This window comes from Ovis canadensis, chromosome 20, assembly GCF_042477335.2.
Source record: "Ovis canadensis isolate MfBH-ARS-UI-01 breed Bighorn chromosome 20, ARS-UI_OviCan_v2, whole genome shotgun sequence".
Taxonomy (NCBI): domain Eukaryota; kingdom Metazoa; phylum Chordata; class Mammalia; order Artiodactyla; family Bovidae; genus Ovis; species Ovis canadensis.
This window is the reverse complement of record NC_091264.1, coordinates 32,116,594-32,135,379: the sequence shown is the minus strand read 5'-3', so window position 1 is coordinate 32,135,379 and position 18,786 is coordinate 32,116,594. Positions and strand designations below refer to the sequence as shown.

Genomic DNA, 18,786 nt, shown 5'->3' with positions numbered 1-18,786 from the left:
ACTACTCAAGCCCCAGCGTTAGTTCTTTCTCTTTGTCTTCCACAGAAACCCCTGGGCGAGCAATTCCGGAAAGAAGTTCACATTAAGAATCTTCCCTCACTTTTCAAAAAACCAAAGCCAATGCCAGAGACAGATGCGCTGGATGAGGAGGGTGGCCTAGCCACCATCTTTGAACCCTAAATCAAGCTGTTGCGCATCCTTCCTCGACCTTTATTGTCATCTCTTCTTCCCCTGTGTAGCTGATCTCTAGGCCCCTCTCCACTGCCACCTCACTTTCCACCGTCGTCAGCCTGGAGAGAGATCCAGGGCTGGAGCTGGAGAGAGCGAGCCCTGTTTAGGGCTGGAAGTCATTGTGCTCAAGTATCAAGAGAGGGAGTCAGGGCTTACACCATTCTGTCTAGATTTCCCAGGTATGTCCCATCCTCTGGAGTTTTGCCTTTTCCCAGAGAGAAAAGCTAGAGCAGAGCGGCCCTTCTCCCCAAGCCCTCCCGTGCCCAGGCAGCCATACACCTGTGCAGAGTGGTAACTAGGGGCGCTACACCCAATGCTGTGACCAGCCAGGCTTGCGGCAAGGGCTCAGCCCTGAACTACTTGTGCCAGAGTTTCTCCTGGGTTGTTGCGAGTTCCACTGAGCCCCCTTGCTGCCGGGCTGACAAGAACCTTCCCCATTCTCCAGGGGCGTATCTGGGTCAGGTGCTGAACTGAATCTGGCCAGTTCCCACTTTGAGCAAGAATCTGGTCGCCTGAGGAGATCCGTGGTATGAGCCACTGATAAGCTCTGGGTACAGTATCAAACATCCATCCCTTCAGGGGCCAGGGCTGGGCCAGGGTCGGGCCAGGGTCTGTAGTGCTCTAACACCCCTTAGAGCTCACATATTTTGTCCCACCACGAATCCTCAGTGTTGTTTCCCCAGCCCCCAGAGTCCACTCAGACACAAGAGCCACAGTACCCTATCTAGTGTCATGTGATGTCACTGGCATTCAAGGATAAATCCAGACCAACTAGGCTATATCTGTGACAAGCAGCTAGCCACTGGTCTCCTCTCCTAGGACTAGCTGAGTCCAGGTGCCTTCAAAAATCTCATGGTCTTTTTTGGGTCCTGGTCACTTCCCTCATGGGCCATTTGCAGAAGAAAAAAACATGCCTTCCCATCAGAGCCTATATTGTGAGTCTCCAGTCTCTTCTAGACATCACTGGATGGCCCTACAAGCAGAGGGGACATGGGTGTGGGAATTAAGTTAAACTCCACAGTGTTCATGTGCTCCCCACAGAGGCCTGGCATCAGTCCAATCCACTGACCAGGCTTTTCAGTGAGAGCCAGAGAGAGTGCATGGACTAAAGCTGCAGCTCTTAGCTGGTATGGCCCCAGGTCAGGTGGGGGCAGGAAGAGGTGAAGCTGGAAAAGACTTGGGAGTCCACGTAGCACCCTCTGTGGCACAGGCTGGATCCGTCCCCTCTTCCTGGGTGGTGCTTTGGGCTTCCTGTCCACTGTGAAGGCCATCTCCGCATGTTTCCCTCCAGATTTATCAGCTGCCTGCTCTTCTCTGGTGGGGCTGTGGAGGGTATAGTTGTATTTATTGTGTTGTAATATTTTTAACATCCAGTGACTTCATGCTAGAAGTTTTCTATTGTTTATATAATCTTTTTGTAGAAACATTTAACTGAAGCACATCTGCATGTCAGTAAAAATCTCAGTTTCATACAGAAAGGGCCCCATCTGCCTTTTTCAAACCAGTGACACACTCCAGGGTCTCTGTTCCACACAAGCATCTTGCCAACGGGGCTGGACAGGAGGAACTGCCTAGGAGACCTGCTCCACCAGGCCCTCCCTTTGAACTAAGATAGCATGCCAGCCAGGGGATTTCTCTCCACGACATGTAGGCCAGGTAGTCCTTGCATCCTCTCAAGTGTTGCCACTGGTGGCCGCTGGACCTAACCCAGAGGGGCTGTCCAAAGAGCACTGTTCTTCCTGCCTGTGTCTTGATGGCCCTGTGACTCGACTGCCATGGAACACCCTCTTCTCTCAGGAACGTCCTCGTATCCAGGAAATAGGTGAGCAGCACACGCTGTTTTCCTGCGGTCTGCTTGTGCCCCCATTTGGCATTCTCTTGGGGCTTCAGAGGTACTTAGCCCAGAACCTGCAGTCATGTCTGAGCCCAAAATTCCTAACTGCTAAATAATGCCAAATCTCGCGAGGTGGGGCCCCGTGTTTCTGGATGGAAACTGAAGAAATGGTCTCCAAGAAAGGGATTTTTGTCTGGATGTGAATTTATTTACACCAAGGCCTTACAAAGGCATAAAAGTCACATTTTGTGGCACATTTAACAAAATGTATTGACTGAAAATAAAGCTGGAATTGTCCCCAGAAAACCCAGGCCCCCTAGTCTCTCTGGGGTCCCAGTAGCAGTACTGCGGGGGCAGGGCAGAACCTGAAGTCTTCAGCTTGCCTCAGGAATATCCGATCCTGGCCATACCATCCAGCGTAGCCTTAGTCCATCTGAACCGCATCCAGTTCGTCCAGGAACCGCTGACACTTCCCCATTAGCACCTTGATGGCTTCACTCACCAGCACATCTGGTGGCAACACCCCTGTGGACTCAACAGAAACTGGGGACCAGAGAGAAACGCGCCTTAACACATACTGCTAGATTCCACGTCTGACCTCCAGCAAACTGTGGCATCAAAAAACCACCACCGTCCCACCCTCAACTTGAAACTCACAAATATAATGGTCTCGAACACGCGCAAGCCGTACAACCTTCTTTAGCTTCTCATTCCGGAAGACTTCCCTGCTAAAGGTATCTAGCCGGGGATTGGCAACTCTGGCCACCTTTTTACCTAATGAAAACAAACCATATTATAAATACATGAGCCCACAACTTGAATTTCTCTCTGCTATCTTCAAAGGAAATATGCTTTAGGGCCGGGCTTACACACCATCCCAAATCCCATACCTTGGATTTCCTGCACCTCAATAACACCAGGTGAGAAGCAACGGCTCAGCTCTTCTGCCGCCTCCCCTTCCACAGGCTCCAGCAGGGTGATATCTGGCAGGAGCCTGTAACTGGCTGTTGCCACAGGTGAAAACTTGGCATGATCTTTGCCTGGAGGAAAGAGGGCACTCAGAGCCTGGGAGGAGACCCTTCTTCACATTCCCTAAGCTACTGAGTGAAGGGCCAGTGGCTTTCTGCCTGTTGGGAGTATCTCAGCTGAGTTCCTGTCATGTCTTACTGACAGTGTAGTCAAAAGGTCTCACCGATGCCCTTGACGCAGTGCATGAGCAGGTCAATCTCCTGGCCAGGCCGCAGCTGCGCAATGAGGATGTCGTCGTGCACTGGGCGGATGGCGCCCTCTGGGAAGAGGTCGGCCTGGTTCCCCAGGGGCACCCACGTCATGTGCCTGGTGTACACTGCGGGGGGAGCACATCACACCCAAGTCCCTGAAATGCGCCCACCAGGGAATGAGCTCCCCTCCCCCCACAGCCCCCGGCGCGCACCTCTGTGGTTAACATAGAGCTCATTGGGGTCAGAGGAGTCTTTAGCAGCGTGGGGGTTCCGCGTGCACCTGACCTGCAGCCGGAACTGCAGGGTGTCGATCTCTGTGCCGCCTTCGTCTCCTGCACAAAGGGGGAAGGTGGGGCACTCACAGCACTGACGGAGACATCAGCACCAGGCACCACGCCGCCTGCCTGGCACATTTCTCTCATTCTCTTGGCAAACACAGGAAGGGCGAGGGTAAGTGTTCTCACAGAGAAGAGCACAGATGCACCCCAAGATGGGTCATGGGCCCAGGGTCCCAAGGTAAATAATAGAGGATTCGAACACAGGCAGTCTGATTCCAGAACCCCTTTCAGAGGAGGACGGCCCCCCTTTTCCCAAAATGTCATTTTCTCAAACCCTCACCTTGGTTCCGATATTCAAAAAGACGGGGGTCGGCATGAATGGGGATGAGGCCCAGGCGGTGGGCGAGGATCTCATCCTGGACGATGGACGTGTTGTTGTACACCAGGACCTTCTCCACAGCCATGGTCGGCACCTGCCCAAGGAGAGAGACCCTGCAGTGCCCCCAGCAACTCCCCCGTGTCCAGATACAGGGAGACCGAGACCTCACTCTAGGAGACTTAATGAAAAGTTTACAAAGAATGAGCAGGAGGAATGCTCGGCAACACTGCAAGAACACCACTTGAGACAATTCCCCAAGTGAGGTCCCCCCCACAACCCCACCTTTGCCACCGTGCCCACCGATACCTCAGCTAACAGAATGCGCCGAAACGCATTGGCAATGGCTGCGTCGATTCCCACCATGTCAAACTCCAATGAGTTTTCATCCATGTGTACCACATCCACACGGAAATTCTAAAGGGATAGGAGAGACACTAAATGAAGCCTGTTTCTGTATATGCAATACCTCCCCACCTGACATTCCCCTCAAAAACCTCCCTTTGCCCAGATGTCCCTCATTAGACCTTACTTTCTCCCCCAATCCTTCATTTGATTTTGGAAAAGCCTTCATTTTTATCTTCCATTCATTTAAAACCCTCTGCAGGGACTTTCCTGGTGGTCCAGTGGTTAATGCAGGAGGGACACGGGTTCGACTCCTGGTCCAGGAATATCCCACGCACCATGGAGCAACTAAGCCCATGAACCACAACTACTGAGCCAGCACCACAGGAGCCCATGCCCCACAGGAAGCAGGCCCCGCAGTAAGAAGCCACTCACTGCACCTAGAGAAAGCCCAGGCCCATTAAAGACCAAGCACAACCAGAAATGAAATTTTCTTACAAATTCCTCAAAAAGTAAAAAAACCTTCTGCAATATGGCTTCCAGCCACATTCACAGAGGCTATGTTACTAAGAACAGGCTCACATACTGCTCACCCAGTTGACACTGCTCAACTTTTATCTTACTATACACCTCTGCTACACCTGGGACTGTTGAGAGAAGCCTGTTTCCAAACTCGGCTGCCTTGATTTCAGAGCATCAATCTCCTCCTCCTGGTCTGATCAATCCTTCTAAATCCACAGTCTTCTACCTACTATATAAATGTTACTGTTTCCCAAGTTTTTGTCTCTCTCCAGCGTGACCTCACAGAGAAGGCAATGGCACCGCACTCCAGTACTCTTGCCTAGAAAATCCCATGGACGGAGCCTGGTGGGCTGCAGTCCACGGGGTCTCGAAGAGTCCATCTCGACTGAGCGACTTCACTTCCATGCACTGGAGAAGGAAACGGCAACCCACTCCAGTGTTCTTGCCTTGAGAATCCCAGGGACGGAGGAGCCTGGTGGGCTACCGTCTATTTGGTCACACAGAGTCAGACATGACTGAAGTGACTTAGCAGTAGCAGCAGGGTGACCTCAACCCTGCTCATGATTTCAGCGATAATCTGTATGAACAACTCATATATATATATAAAATCAGTTTGCTGGACTTCACTCACAGGAAACTGAATGCCCCAACAGTCCCCTTCCCCAGACTGATTTCTTATCGCTAAATGACCACCACCCATCAGAGCAGTAATTTTACACTCCCCCCTACAGCCCATATCCAAGCAACCGCCAAATTTACCTTTCGTCTCCCCTGTGCTCTATTTCATCATCACACTCTTCATTTCTGCCTTCAGCCTCAACTTCCCTATGCAACTATCACAAATTGTGCACACCCCACAGGACAAGCCTCAAATCCTCTACCTCTAAGCTTGCAGATACGATCCTACTTGCTTAAGAACTCTTCCAGAGCTCCCTATCACCTCTGGTGCCTAAAATGCACTTCAATCTTGCCTACCACTGAGCTGCTTACACACTCCTCAGCCTCTGCTCCTTGTTCAAGGCCGAACTTAGATGTCACCTCCTTCAGGAAATCTTCCATACCTCTGCTCCCCATTCCCATTCTGGATTAAGTGTCTGTGTGGGATACCCCCCAAAAAAATCCCGACCTCCACCCTACCGCCATCATCTTTTTTTACTTTCAGCTGCCTTTGCCACATTACACTGGAGTCATTTGTTTATGTTGGCCTCATCATACATAGACATTAGGCAAAAGGCAAAGCCACCTCTCCTTGTTTTGCACTGAATGAGATGAAGCATGGAGAAGTGGCATCAGGAATAGGAATTAAACCTTGATTAAACTTTGTGACACCTATATCGGAAACCCTGACTAGTAACCCAACAGAGCTTGGCCAAGCATGCGCAATAAAGGTTCTATACAACCTGGTGTTTCACTCCAAGGGAAAATTAAAGGGGGGAAAGCTCTTAGTGTGGTGGCTTTAGGAGACAGATGCACAAGAGAAGCTGTTATAACCACCCATCCTCCCAATAATAAATAGACCGTCCCTAATCAAATAAGTCAAGTGGGCCTTAAGAAGCATTACTATGAGCAAGGCTAGTGGAGGTGATGGAATTCCAGTTGAACTATTTAAAAGCCTAAAAGATGATGCTGTTAAAGTACAGCACTCAATATGCCAGCAAATTTGGAAAACTAAGCAGTGACCACAAGACTGGAAAAGGTCAGTTTTCATTCCAATCCCAAAGAAAGGCAATGCCAAACAATGTCCAAACTACTGCACAACTGCAGTCGTTTCACATGCCAGCAAAATTATGCTCAAAATTCCCCAAGCTAGGCTTCAATGGTATGTGAACCAAGAACTTCCAGATGTTCAAGCTGGATTTAGAAAAGGCAGAGGAACTAGAGGCCAAATTGCCAACATCCTCTGGATCATAGAAAAAGCAAGAGAAGTCCAGAAAAACATTTACTTCTGCTTCAATGAGTAAGCTAAAGCCTTTGACTGTGTGGATCACAACTGTGGAAAATTAAAGAGATGAGAATACCAGACCACATTGCCTGCCTCCTGAAAAACCTGTATGCAGATCCAGAAGCAACAGTCAGAACTGGAGATGGAACAATGGACTGGTTCAAAATTGGGGAAGGAGGACGTCAAGGCTGTGTATTGTCACCCTGCTTATTTAACTTATATGCAGAGTACTAGATGAAGCACAAGCTGCAGTCAAGATTGCTGGGAGAAATATCAATAACCTCAGATACGTAGGTGACACGATCCTAACGGCAGAAACCGAAGAGGAACTAAAGAGCCTCTTGATGAAAGTGAAAGAGAAGAGTGAAAAAGCTGGCTTAAAACTCAACATTCAAAAAACTAAGATCATGGCATCTGAACCATCATTTCATGACAGACAAACGGGGAAAAAATGGTAACAGTGACAGACTTCATTTTCTTGGGCTCCAAAGTTACTGCAGACGGTGACTGCAGCCTTGAAAGACACTTGCTCCTTGGAAGAAAAGCTATGACAAAGCTAGACAGCACATTAAAAAGCAGAGACATCACTTTGCTGACAAAGGTCCATATAGTCACAGCTATGGTTTTTCCAGTAGCCGTGCATGGATGTGAGAGAAAGCTGAGTGCCAAAGAATTGATGCCTTCGAATTGTGGTGCTGGAGAAGACTCTTGAGAGTTCCTTAGACAACAAGGAAGATCAAATGATCAAACCAGTCAATCCTAGAAGAAATAAACCCTGAACATTCATTGAAGGACTGAGGCTGAAGCTGAAGCTCCAATACTTTGGCCACGCAATGCCAAGAGCTGACTCACTGCAAACGAGTGATGCTGGGAAAGATTGAGGGCAAGAGGAGAAGTGGGTGACAGAGGATGAGATGGTTGGATGGTATCACTGACTCAATGGACATGAGTTTGAGCAAACTCCAGGAGATATTGAACGACAGGGAAGCTTGGCGTGCTGCATTCCCTGGGGTCACAAAGTCAGACCCAACTGAGCAACTGAAGAACAACAACAAAGAAACCTGCACCCATTCAAGGAATTAAAATAATGGAGTGGGGCTAGAAAGACCCTCAGGTGGGCTCCTCACTCGTGTGGACACTCGTATTCTTCTGTGAGTGCCTACTTTCCCTTCTCCTTAATAAATTGCTTCTTTGTTCTCTCTACACCTCAGTTTCTCTGTGTGACATTTTTTTGCACTTTGGACAGGTAGAATAAGAACCTGGACCTTTACTTTAGCATGTCCCACATCACAAGTATGGCAGGAGACAGACGAGCTCCAGCTGAGGAATTTCCTATCAGCCTCCTGTTTGCCCTCCAGAAACGAAGAGAGAACAGAAACAGAGTCAACAGTCTTTGTCTCTAGTAAATATCTTGAAGAAATAATTATAGCAAGAACAAAGCAAGGCGAAATCCCTCGTCTGAGTAAGGATTAAGGGATCTCCGCTTCCCCCTTTTTAGGATAAGGAAGATACATCACAAGTGCAGAAAGGCTACTTGGGGTCAAAAGTCAGAGGATAATTCAGGCCATAACGAGTCTTGCTCTTCCCAGAAGCCTTCACTTCCAGATCCATCTTGGCTAAGAGGTGAGTGTGCATCCCATGGGAGGGTCCTGCCCGTGTGCCTTTCTACATGTACTTCTCTTTTCAATCAACTTCGTACTTTACTCTGTACCTTCTGCCTCCTCGCCTGAATTCGTTCTTGACTAGGCAGACAAGGACTAGGGACTCTAGCCCTAACTGCTGGCTCCTGTGGTCGTAGTTAGGACTACCGGTGGGGGAAGCTACAACCCCGCTTCCAGCTACCGCCCTCTGCCCCTTGCTGCAAGCTGCCCTTTTCTGCTGCGCCTTGGAAATTACAAGGACAGCTTCTAAGGCACAGGTTGCTCATATCACAAAGTCCGATCCCACAGTTCCAGCTCCACCTACCTTCTCAAAGCGGTCCTGGTCCCAGGCATCATCGTAGCCGCAATAGTTACCGGGAAAGTCAGTGGTATGAACCTAGAGCAAAGAGAGACGAGAATGTCTGCGAAGGGGCAGCGAGGCCAAGCCCGTCCCCACTCTGACGCCAACTCATCCCTGATTCACTCTGCTCCCGAGTTGAAGGCCACAAGACTTACATTGCGAACCCCAAACTCCCCTAGAACCACGCGGGTCCTCATTTCCTCCACAGCCTGGGCCGCCGCCATCTTCAACTCCTCCACGTGACCAGCGTACCTAACTGATGCGTGCGCACTAGTCGTCCGCCTCCGTTTCTGTAGCAACGCACCACCTCCTAGAATCTTAAATATCGCGAGACTGTGCCTTGCCTCCGTCCACGTCCCCAGCTACCGGAAGTTGGTTTGAGCCAAACATCCGGGTTTCTCCTTTTTTTGCATTCCGACCCATAGTACCTTTCTTTCTTGTCCCTAGACCTGTCCCTTTCTCAGGCCCGCATCTCTCCCACTCCTCCTCCGCGCGCGGGACAAGCACGGGCTTCAGCGACGGGAGCCCTCGAGGGACATGGCAACTCCGGCGGCGCCGGCTGGCGGCGCCCGAAACGGGACCGGCCCGGAATGGGGAGGGTTCGAAGAAAACATCCAGGTAATGGCCCCACGGCTCCGGCTGCCCGCAGCCCCTGGGCCGGCAGCCGCCCTGAACTCTCCCTCAGAGCCTGGAAGTCTGGTCCATTTGCAACACTTTTTATCTTCTTTTGAGTCTTCGTGCACAAGAAAGGCAGTGGGGCTAGTGCTGGTCTTAAAGCTCCAGACTGGTACTCCAGCCAGGGGCCTTAGGTATCTGGGCCCAATTGCTCTTGCTTTCCACAAGTTTAGGAAAGTCAGTCGGAGACAGGCATGGCGGGAGTGGGCTTGGGGGTGGATGGGATTCACTAGCCAAAACCACACTTGGTGCGCATAGCCTTGTTTTGGGGTTGGGAGAGATGAAGGAAATGGGCACTTTGCAGCCCTTTGGGGCCTTGGTAGGGAAGGTAGGAAAAAGCCGTGTATGGAAGACAGGGACTAGGTTCCCCAGACTAGAACAGAGCACCAAACAAGCAGGGGTTCTGAGACCAAATGAGGAGAAGAGAGTGGCGTCATCTGTGGCGATTTCAAGTCCCCTAGCCCCAAACCTTGTGGTGAACGGAGAAGGACTCAACTGGACGAAGCAGAAAGGTCCTGCACTCTAGGGTCTGTTGTCTTCACAGGGTGGGGGCTCAGCAGTGATTGACATGGAGAACATGGATGATACCTCAGGCTCCAGCTTCGAGGACATGGGTGAGCTGCATCAGCGCCTGCGTGAGGAAGAAGTGGATGCTGATGCAGCTGCTGCTGAAGAAGAGGATGGGGAGTTCCTGGGGATGAAGGGCTTTAAGGGACAGCTGAGCCGGCAGGTGGCTGATCAGGTAAGCACAGTTGGCTCCCTGACAGGTGGAAAAGTATACCGAGGAGACCTCTGGTTCTGGAGTTGGTGAAGTCCACCCCAGGTTGTCCAGTTCACACCATTTTGAAATCAGATAAAAAATAAGTAACATAGAGCCAAGAGTTTGACAGCACCCTTTCACCCCACCCATCTTCCTTGCTATAGATGTGGCAGGCAGGGAAGAGACAAGCCTCCAGAGCCTTCAGCTTGTATGCCAACATCGACATCCTGAGACCCTACTTTGATGTGGAGCCAGCCCAGGTGCGAAGCAGGTGAGGCTCCTCCTCCTGACAGAAACTGCCCTCCTAACACCCAGTCCTTCATCCAAACTACAACCGGACATCAAACCCTTAGACTCGCCTTGTTATGACCCAGCCACACCATTCCTCTTGTCATAGAACAGGGCGTAGTGATAACACACTGCCTTCCTCCTCTTCTCCATCTAATAAACTGTTCATCTTCCCTCAAAGCTTGGCTCAAATGTCACTTCCTTTGCTCCCCCTACCCGGTTTGTCCTTTCCTCGTGCTCCAGCAGGGCTCTCTGCACTTCTCCCAGGTAACATGTCAGCAGTGCTGTACTTCCTTATTCCTGGGTCTCTCTTTCCAAAGACTTCCTCAGAAGCAGGCTCTGTTTTGTTTACTTTTAAATTCTCAGGACCAGAACAGCCTCTGAATCTGAATATCAGTACATAGTTGTTGAATGACTTCAAGAACTGGATTTAATCTTGGCTTGGTTCTTTGTTCATCCTTTAATTCAACTAGTGCTTATCAAATACCCACTACCACTTAGCAGGTATTTACTAACTTTGGCTGTGCATCAGGCGCTGTAGTAGTTGTGTCTGGGAACCTTAGATGTAAGATGGGATGCCTAACTCAAGGGCAGCCCTCAAGCACTCATTTGCCATGAAGGGACACACCCAGGAGGGACCCCTGACCCAGGGTTGGCTGGAGGGTTGGACAGGGCGCTTTCTCAGAAGTAAAATCCAGTCAGGATCTAAGGTACTACTAGGAGCTACTCACTTAAGAAGTGGGGAAGTTTTGGGTACTTCTGTTTGTCTTGCCTGGAATTTTAATACCACTTCAAATATATTTCTCAAGAAAATGCTCAGTGTGGTATCTGGAGGGATGATAAGTAGAAAGAGGCCGGGGGCATCCTGGTTCTCGCAAGTGACAACTTTCCTTCTAAACATTTCCCAGGGGTTTATCTTTGCATCTCTGCTGAGGTTTGCATGTCTTTTAAAGGGGAACCGGTCACATAGGTAAACGGTCAAGCCCTCCCAAAGGCCCAGGGGTCTCTTTGGATTCCCCGTGTCACTGCTGCGTCAGTTGGCACAGCGTCAGGGCTGTTCTTCCTGAAAGCATTTTCAGGGGCAGTGTAGTGATTTCCTCGCTCGTCTGTCTTTAGTACCCTCTTATTCCTTAACAACCGGCATGTTCTCTTCAGTTAGTGAGATGAGGAAGATTCAGGCTTTCCAGAACCTCAGGGCCTGGTGCTGCCTCTGCTCTCATCTGCTCTCCTCTCCCCTCTCCCCTCCCAGGCTCCTGGAATCCATGATCCCTATCAAGATGGTCAGCTTCCCCCAGGTGAGTAGGGGAGCGTAGCATGTCTGGAAGAGCAGGGGGAGGAACTGGGGCAGGGGGTGGAGCCACCAGGCAAAGCCCAGGAAGACATCAACAGAAGAGCCATTGTACCCCCCAGCCTGAATGAGTTGGTATATTGACAGAAAATCGCAGGTGAGCTCTATGGACCTCTCATGCTTGTCTTCACGCTGGTGGCCATCCTCCTCCATGGGATGAAGACATCTGACACCATTATCGTAAGCAGGACAGAGGACTTTGCGGGGGGTGACTGAAATGAGTTGAAAGCTGCCCACAGAGACATGGTGGATAGAAGCAGGCCCTGAGGGAGGAGGCCCTGGGTGAGACTGAGACCAGAGGCCTCACAGAACTAATTAGAGCTTTCACCCCACAGCGGGAGGGCACCCTGATGGGCACAGCCATTGGCACCTGCTTCGGCTACTGGCTAGGCGTCTCGTCCTTCATTTACTTCCTCGCCTATCTGTGCAACGCACAGATCACCATGCTCCAGATGCTGGCACTGCTGGTAAGGAATCCAGCACAGTGGTGGGCAAGTGTGATCTAAAGGAGTAACCAGGCTCTGGTCTGCACCTGTCTTAGGGCCCCAGGGTCTGGAATGGGGTGAGCTGGCCAGTGGACCATTCATTTTCCAAGGTCCCCATGAGGCCAGCTCAGTCTGAGCGACTTTCCTCTCCACCCTCCTCCTTCCTAGGGCTACGGCCTCTTCGGACACTGCATCGTCCTGTTCGTCACCTATAACGTCCACCTCCATGCCCTCTTCTACCTCTTCTGGCTGCTGGTGGGTGGGTTGTCCACCCTGCGCATGGTAAGCTGGGCAGCAGGTTTCTAGGGGTGGGCTGCCCTACCAGGGAGTGGGGAAAACAGCTCAAAGCTCAAGTCCAATCCCACAAAGAGTTTTTGCTCTGGGTAAGAGTGCCTTCCTCACACCACTCGCTTGGAGCAGGCCTCTGAGCTCTCTTCCTGTTGCCCAAGGTGGCAGTGTTGGTGTCACGGACCGTGGGCCCCACACAGCGGCTGCTCCTCTGTGGCACCCTGGCTACCCTGCACATGCTCTTCCTACTCTATCTGCATTTTGCCTACCACAAGGTGGTAGAGGGTGAGTGTCAGGAGGGCCTGGCTGTGGGGAGGGGAAGGACAGCTGCCCAGGGCAGGACCCTGCCAACCCTCACTCACTTTGCATCCTCCTCCTTTCAGGGATCCTGGACACGCTGGAGGGCCCCAACATCCCGCCCATACAGAGGGTCCCCAGAGACATCCCCGCTGCACTCCCTGCTGCCAGGCTTCCCACCACCGTGCTCAACGCCACAGCCAGGGCTGTCGCCGTGACCCTGCAGTCACACTGACCCCACCTGAAATCCCTGGCCGGCCCCTTTTCCCCCAGCGGTGAAGCAGAGGAAGATTAGAGGACAGTACTGATGACGTGTGTCTCTTTGATGGGGTCTACAGCTGCCACAGAGCTGTTGCCACTTAAGTATCGCCTCGATGCCTGTCGGGCTTCTGGGGGCACAAGGCCAGGAACTCCTGGCCAGGACTGCAGGGCTCTGCAGCCAGTGCAGAAAGTGGGTCAGCTCCTCGGAGGCCCTCTCACCACCTACCCCTTCCTTCCTCTTTATCTCTCCCACATTGTCTTGCTAAATATAGACTTGGTAATTAAAATACTGATTGAAGTCTGTGCCTGCAGCTACCCATTCTAGTGGTCCTCCCTGCCACCCCTCTTCCTGCGCACTTCCCTATTCTGTCAGTGGTGGTCATGTCACATGTTCCTCCCTGAAGTATACCCCTGTGCAAGCAGAAGGAAAGTCAGACAGCCCAGGGACTTCCCCTGGCAGACCAGTGGTTAAGACTCTGCACTTCCACTGCAGGGGGCCTGGGTTCAGTCCCTGGTCAGGGAACTGAGATTCCACCCGCCAGTGGCATAGCCAAAAATACTAATACTAGAGTGGGGCAGTCCAGACTACACCGGACTGTGTTGAAGACTGCCTGTCCCCAAGGCAGAGGGAATGAGAATCCGTGCAGCATCACGGAGGCCTTAGCTCAAGAGCCAGGAATCTGATGGAACAGTGCACCCAGCTTGACTCTGGCCTCCGTGTCACTCTTGGGATGCCTATGGAGCAGTGACAATTGGACACAACTTTCCAGATGCAACCCCATGTCATAACAAGGTCATTTGGCACCTGGGTCATTGTGTAAGGATAATCTTCCTGTGAGAGTTCACATCTGAAGTCAAAGTTGGCTTTGCCCTGGTTATATGGGGCCAGAGCAACAAAGCTTTCTTCAGTTCTCAGTCTTTTCTCTTAAAAGCAATAACCACCAGTAGGAGAGCACATCCACCCCCACTAGCCGTTTAATCTGTTCCACCTAAGGAGTTACTTAGGGTGGTTAATGGAAGGAACAGGATCCTTGGCCTCCCTTCACTACTTTGTATGATTCATTTTTAAAAAATTAATTACCCTAGTAAATCTGGGTCAGCATTTCTCTTTTCTAATAAGGGAACTAAAAAACACATGCCTAGGGTTTGCCCTATACGACCATATGGGAGTGGACCAAGTTGTAAGTGCACTGCCTGTGTTAAGCAGTGTACCGTTACTGAAAGCTCCAGCCACCATCCACGGCCGCAAAACCACTCCAGGCGGCTATCCTGGCACGCCTTTCATTTTGGCTACTCCAGTCTCCACGGGTACTGAGAACGTCAGAGCATCAGCAGCGCCCTGATCACCTGGGAAAGGAGCCGCACCAGCACCTTGCATCTACCCGCGGCTCACCTGCTCCAAGGACCCTTTGAGGGTTCCACTGGGCCTGTCAACTCGGGCCGTCTCAGCCAGGACGGGACCCCGGGAGCCGCAGCTGCGCCGCAGCCATCATGGCAAGGGGCACGCGGCTGGAATCCCCACGCACGCGGCGCCTCTCGTCGCACGGGCGGGGCGAGGCGCAGATTAAAGGGCCCTAGGGACCTCGAAACTGGATGGCGGAGCCGGTAGGCGGCGGGGATCCCGCCTTGGAGAGAGAGGCGTGCCTTGGATCCCGGCGAAGGCACGACGAAAAAATGAGCAAAAGGACCCGGTACACTAATAGTCCCAAACGCCATCTCCACGTGACGTGCCTCTATTCTCTCCCCATCCCCTTCCCGACCCAGGCTTCCACCCGGCTACCTACTCTCCACCTGTCGTCTGGCCCCACACCCAGGGGAAGGGCGTCCACACCTGAAGACCGGGTGTGCGCAAACCTCGCGGGCCCGCGTGGCCTAGGCCGGGCAGGGGGCGGGGCGAGCGGTGGTGACGCGGCCGTTGCCATGGGAACCCGCCGCCCGCTCCGGCTCAGCAGCTTCAGCCGGGGCTGCAGTCCGCCGCCCTCTGCCCGCCTGCCGGCCCGCCTGCCGGCCCGCCGGCCTGGCCGCCTCGGGCTCTCCCTACGAGGCGGTAGGGGGAGCGGGGCTGGAGGAAGGGAGAGAGCAGATGCGGCCTCCGAGTGGAGACTGGTCCCGTGCGTCCTAAGCTGAGGTCCCTGAGCCGCCGCCGCAACCGCGAGGGACGAGGAGCGTTCCCGACCCCGGAACGCGCCCCCCGGCCCGTCACCCAGACACGGACCCCACGGTCCGTCCCAGCTCCAGCGCCGCGCGGTCTCAGCCCGGCCGGCGACTTCGGCGGCTCCGCAATCCCGGCCGGCCCCGGCGCCCCTCTCCGCCGCCGCCGCCACCGCCACCGCCGCCGCCGCCACCGCCACCTCCACCGCCGCCGCCGCCTCCTGCGCCTCTGCCGCCCCCGCTACCCCCTCTGCGTCCGCGACCCGAGCCCGGGCCCCGACCCCAGCCCCGACCCCGCCCGCGGCCCCGCCAACCTCGGCCGCGGCCCGGGCCCCGGCCCCGGCGGCCCAGCCGTGGGTACGATGCTGCCCAGCTCCATCCAGATTTCGGGGGAGCCTCTGTCAGGCGCCGAGGTGCGGGACATCTGCCGCGGCCTGCGCGACAACGCCGTGCGCCTGCTCTCACTGCGCGGCTGCCGTCTCTGCGACCGCGACTTCGGCCGAATCTGCCGGGCCCTGGCCGGGGCCACGTCCCTGGCGCAGCTCAACCTTAACCTGGGCGTCGTGTCCAGTCCCAACCGCATCAAGCAGCTGGCGGAGGCGCTGCGGACCAACCGCTCCATCCAGTCCCTCTTGTGAGTGTGCTCTCTCGAAAGGGGGTCCTGGGCACCACACCCCTTCCTCTCACTCCTCTTGCCACCTCCTGTTCCTTCCCACACCTCCTTTGACCTGTCTTTGCACTTGACCTACCTTCTCACCCCTTATTCACGCACCTTTCCTCTCTGACCATACCTCCACCACACCCTCCAAGCTCCTGCTTTATCTCCAGACCGTGAACACCAGCCCCACCCCAAGTGAGACAGGATACCCACCCCCTCCCTGGCAGAGTCCTTGTACCTCCCAACCCGATCACCCCAGTGGCTTCTCCTGGGCAGCTGCTTGGTCCCCAGAGAAGGAATCCTCCCCTGAGGACTAGATCCCTGCCCATACATTATGTCCAAAATACCATCCCCACACACCCCTTCTCTGTGTTCTGATCTGGGGCCTAGTCCCTGCCCCCCAAAAGAAGCCACATTCTTCTTTTAACTGCATTCTTTCAGAATCTAGAACTTTCTTCCTTCCCAGGGCCTCTCCCATGTGCTGTGACCAAATGTCCTCCTCACCTCTAGGGCTCACCATCAGGGAGGGTGCGCCTTCCCCCTTACAGACAGGGCTGATGATGGCAGTAACCTTTGCTCTCTGCTCTTACCCCTCAAGTCTGCATGGGAGCCCTCTGACGGACGCGGGGCTGGCCTTGTTGAATCCAGCCCTGGCCCTCCACCCTGCCCTTGTGGCACTGGACCTGGGGGACTGCATGCTGGGTGATGAAGCCATCAACCTCATCTGTGGCCTCCTCCCGCCTGACGGGGCCAAGTCTGGTGAGCAAGGGCCCTGCTGAGGGCAAGGGCTGATGTGGCCTTAATGAAAAGCAAAAAACTAAGTGAGAGGGGAGGGGGCCCGGCCCGGAGAAGAGGGCTCTAACTATGTGGGTGAGAATGGTTTTCAGATCCTTTCAAGGAGGGAGAGTTGGAGCTGAGCAGGAATGGAGACATAGGAATCCAGGCTACAGCAGGCAGGAAGGGCATGGGGCTCTAATGTCCCTGAAGCTCTGTGGAGGGGGTGGCGTGGCTCTCAGTCACTAGGGACACCCCAAAGATCCCCAGGTGGGGGAGGGGTTGGAAAAGGGCCTGACCTTCCCCGTCCTGGCTTCTCACTGTGATGCTGCCCAGGCCTGAAGGAGCTGACACTGAGCGCTAATCCTGGCATCACCCCTAAGGGCTGGAGCCGCCTCGCCATTGCCGTGGCCCACAGCTCCCAGGTCCGCGTCCTCAATCTGGACTACAACCCCCTGGGTGAGGCTCGCAAAAGTCCCTTTTGATTCTCAGCACGCCCCTCACCCCAGCTCCAAGAACCTGGGACCATCGGTTGCCATGGTAACCACTACACTGGCGACGGAAAGGAAAAAGAGGGTTGTGGGTGGAAGTACAGGAGCCACTGATGTGGAGGACCAGCTGACCAACAGTTAGATGAGAGCATCCATCACCACCCCTGGGGCCTGGCTGGCTTCATCCATTCACTGGCCAGTCACAATGCTCCCCTCCTGGCCATCTACCAATTGCCAGCCTTTCCTGGCCTGGGGTGGGATCTCAGGTGTTTAGGGTGATGGGGAGGCTGTGGGAAAGTTAGCAGGCCTGCAAATGACTACAGGTGAGTGTGTGTGTGCTGTCTCCCCAGGCGACCACGTGGCAGGGATGCTGGCTGTAGCTGTGGCCTCCAGCCGCACCTTAGAGGTCCTAGACTTGGAGGGCACAGGCCTCACCAACCAGTCAGCTCAGGTGAGAAGTCTTCACTTTGGGGAATGGACCAGAGATTGAGGTTAGCCTCAACATACGTCCTGTGGACATACCAAAGGGGTGGCAGCTTGGAGCCTGAGGAGCCGCATTAACTGCATTCACTCTTTTCCATATCCTTCCCCACTGCAGACCCTGCTGGACATGGTAGAAAATTACCCTACAGCTCTGCGGAGTCTGGTGTTGGCCGAGAACAGCATTAGCCCGGAGCTGCAGCAGCAGATCTGTGACCTCCTCTCTGAGGGGGAGGAGGAGGAGGAGGTGGCAGGAGGGCCGGGCGACACCCAGGAACGACAGCGAGCACGGGAGCCTGCTGCCCACCAGAGGGGCAGCAGCTCCTGGACGGGCCCCAGTGGTAAGAGCCCCCAGAGGTTGATTGGAGGCTTGAGACCAGGGAGACAGGGTGTGGGAAACTTAGGCCACTTGTTTGTGGTCCCCAGAGGAGGGATGCCTGGTGGTCTGAACACCCCTCTGCCTTCCACAGATCCCAGCTCTCAGATGGTGCTAATGACATCAGGACTAGGGGACAGCCTGTTGGCTGAGACTGAGATGTGACTCTCCGTTTCTGCGCATCATTACATTTGTGTCTCCAGCACTTTGCCCCAGATGTCAGGGTCAGACCCTGGGGCTTGGGGATGAGGGGTGGTGGTGCCTGGGGCTCTGGCAGCTCCTGGCAGTGTGGTGGGAGGCTCTGGAGGCTGTGACTCAACAAAATCCTCGGGGGCGCTGGAACCCAAGGCAATGCTTCTGGACTTGTTGGCAGCCCTGGCTGCAGACCGCTGGCTCGGAAGAGATTTTATGAACTCTATATCCTGGTGTGTGGCTCTGGTCACTGGGGGACGGCAGTAGGGGAGAAACTGGAAATACCTCTAGACATCACTAGGTGGCAGTGCTACCCTATGGCCCAAGCTCCAGGCAGTATCCACTGGCCCCAAATGTCTTAAGCAGGTCTGGCTCAGGTCTGACTTCTAGGACCTGGGTTTTGGGGGTGACACCTTACACAGACCCTGTAAGGGCCATAAGTGAGGTGAAGTGCCCCCAAAACTTGGCTGGACCCTACCCCAAGGAGACTCAGGAGCCCTGCCAAGGTTAATT

The 18,786-nt window shown here is 53.8% G+C and overlaps 4 protein-coding genes across 10 annotated transcripts in view; 3 read left to right on the top strand and 1 right to left on the bottom strand.

The window, feature by feature from the left end:
* Nucleotides 1-2,371, top strand: part of XPO5 (exportin 5) — a 43,982-nt gene extending 41,611 nt beyond the window's left edge. Inside the window, exon 32 of the mRNA XM_069564575.1 lies at nt 46-2,371. Within this exon, the coding sequence (XP_069420676.1) occupies nt 46-180 (135 nt within the window). The 3' untranslated portion in view covers nt 181-2,371. The remainder of the gene's footprint in view (nt 1-45) is intronic.
* On the bottom strand, nt 1,147-9,266 carry POLR1C (RNA polymerase I and III subunit C). Of its 6 annotated transcripts, none has more exons than XM_069564584.1 (10): nt 8,905-9,233; nt 8,714-8,785; nt 4,249-4,356; nt 3,904-4,036; nt 3,498-3,617; nt 3,258-3,410; nt 2,956-3,105; nt 2,723-2,839; nt 2,449-2,608; nt 1,147-1,554 (listed from the first exon to the last, which is right to left on the bottom strand). In XM_069564584.1, the coding sequence occupies exons 1-9, from the start codon at nt 8,971-8,973 to the stop codon at nt 2,490-2,492; spliced, it is 1,041 nt and encodes a 346-aa protein (XP_069420685.1). In that variant the 5' UTR covers nt 8,974-9,233; the 3' UTR covers nt 1,147-1,554; nt 2,449-2,489. The 6 variants fall into 6 exon arrangements, with proteins under 6 accessions (XP_069420685.1, XP_069420686.1, XP_069420688.1 ...); XM_069564585.1 differs by having other exon boundaries at nt 2,476-2,608; XM_069564587.1 differs by lacking the exon at nt 3,498-3,617.
* Nucleotides 8,989-13,438, top strand: YIPF3 (Yip1 domain family member 3). The gene is made up of 9 exons (XM_069564582.1): nt 8,989-9,367; nt 9,969-10,166; nt 10,349-10,455; nt 11,722-11,767; nt 11,908-12,000; nt 12,156-12,287; nt 12,474-12,587; nt 12,755-12,878; nt 12,977-13,438. Exons 1-9 carry the CDS (start codon nt 9,287-9,289, stop codon nt 13,123-13,125), a joined length of 1,044 nt encoding a protein of 347 aa, XP_069420683.1. The 5' UTR covers nt 8,989-9,286; the 3' UTR covers nt 13,126-13,438.
* Nucleotides 13,439-15,056: 1,618 nt separating this feature from the next.
* Nucleotides 15,057-18,499, top strand: LRRC73 (leucine rich repeat containing 73). Of its 2 annotated transcripts, XM_069564573.1 has the most exons (6): nt 15,057-15,936; nt 16,559-16,719; nt 17,071-17,193; nt 17,576-17,676; nt 17,824-18,046; nt 18,176-18,499. In XM_069564573.1, exons 1-6 carry the CDS (start codon nt 15,665-15,667, stop codon nt 18,244-18,246), a joined length of 951 nt encoding a protein of 316 aa, XP_069420674.1. In that variant the 5' UTR covers nt 15,057-15,664; the 3' UTR covers nt 18,247-18,499. The 2 variants fall into 2 exon arrangements, with proteins under 2 accessions (XP_069420674.1, XP_069420675.1); XM_069564574.1 differs by lacking the exon at nt 17,071-17,193.
* The last annotated feature ends 287 nt before the right edge of the window (nt 18,500-18,786 follow it).

What these genes read in the sequence shown, in the direction of transcription:
- POLR1C (XM_069564583.1), bottom strand. Translation starts at nt 8,973, where the DNA reads ATGGCGGCGGCCCAGGCTGTGGAGGAAATGAGGACCCGCGTGGTTCTA. An exon ending in GGGAGTTTGGGGTTCGCAAT is followed by an intron (nt 8,786 to 8,904) that starts GTAAGTCTTGTG and finishes TCTTTGCTCTAG; the next exon opens with GTTCATACCACTGACTTTCC. An exon ending in GCACTGCGTCAAGGGCATCG is followed by an intron (nt 3,106 to 3,257) that starts GTGAGACCTTTT and finishes TCTTTCCTCCAG; the next exon opens with GCAAAGATCATGCCAAGTTT.
- YIPF3 (XM_069564582.1), top strand. Translation starts at nt 9,287, where the DNA reads ATGGCAACTCCGGCGGCGCCGGCTGGCGGCGCCCGAAACGGGACCGGC. An exon ending in AGATGGTCAGCTTCCCCCAG is followed by an intron (nt 11,768 to 11,907) that starts GTGAGTAGGGGA and finishes GTATATTGACAG; the next exon opens with AAAATCGCAGGTGAGCTCTA. An exon ending in GGTTGTCCACCCTGCGCATG is followed by an intron (nt 12,588 to 12,754) that starts GTAAGCTGGGCA and finishes CTGTTGCCCAAG; the next exon opens with GTGGCAGTGTTGGTGTCACG.
- LRRC73 (XM_069564573.1), top strand. Translation starts at nt 15,665, where the DNA reads ATGCTGCCCAGCTCCATCCAGATTTCGGGGGAGCCTCTGTCAGGCGCC. An exon ending in GCCTGACGGGGCCAAGTCTG is followed by an intron (nt 16,720 to 17,070) that starts GTGAGCAAGGGC and finishes GATGCTGCCCAG; the next exon opens with GCCTGAAGGAGCTGACACTG. An exon ending in TCACCAACCAGTCAGCTCAG is followed by an intron (nt 17,677 to 17,823) that starts GTGAGAAGTCTT and finishes TCCCCACTGCAG; the next exon opens with ACCCTGCTGGACATGGTAGA.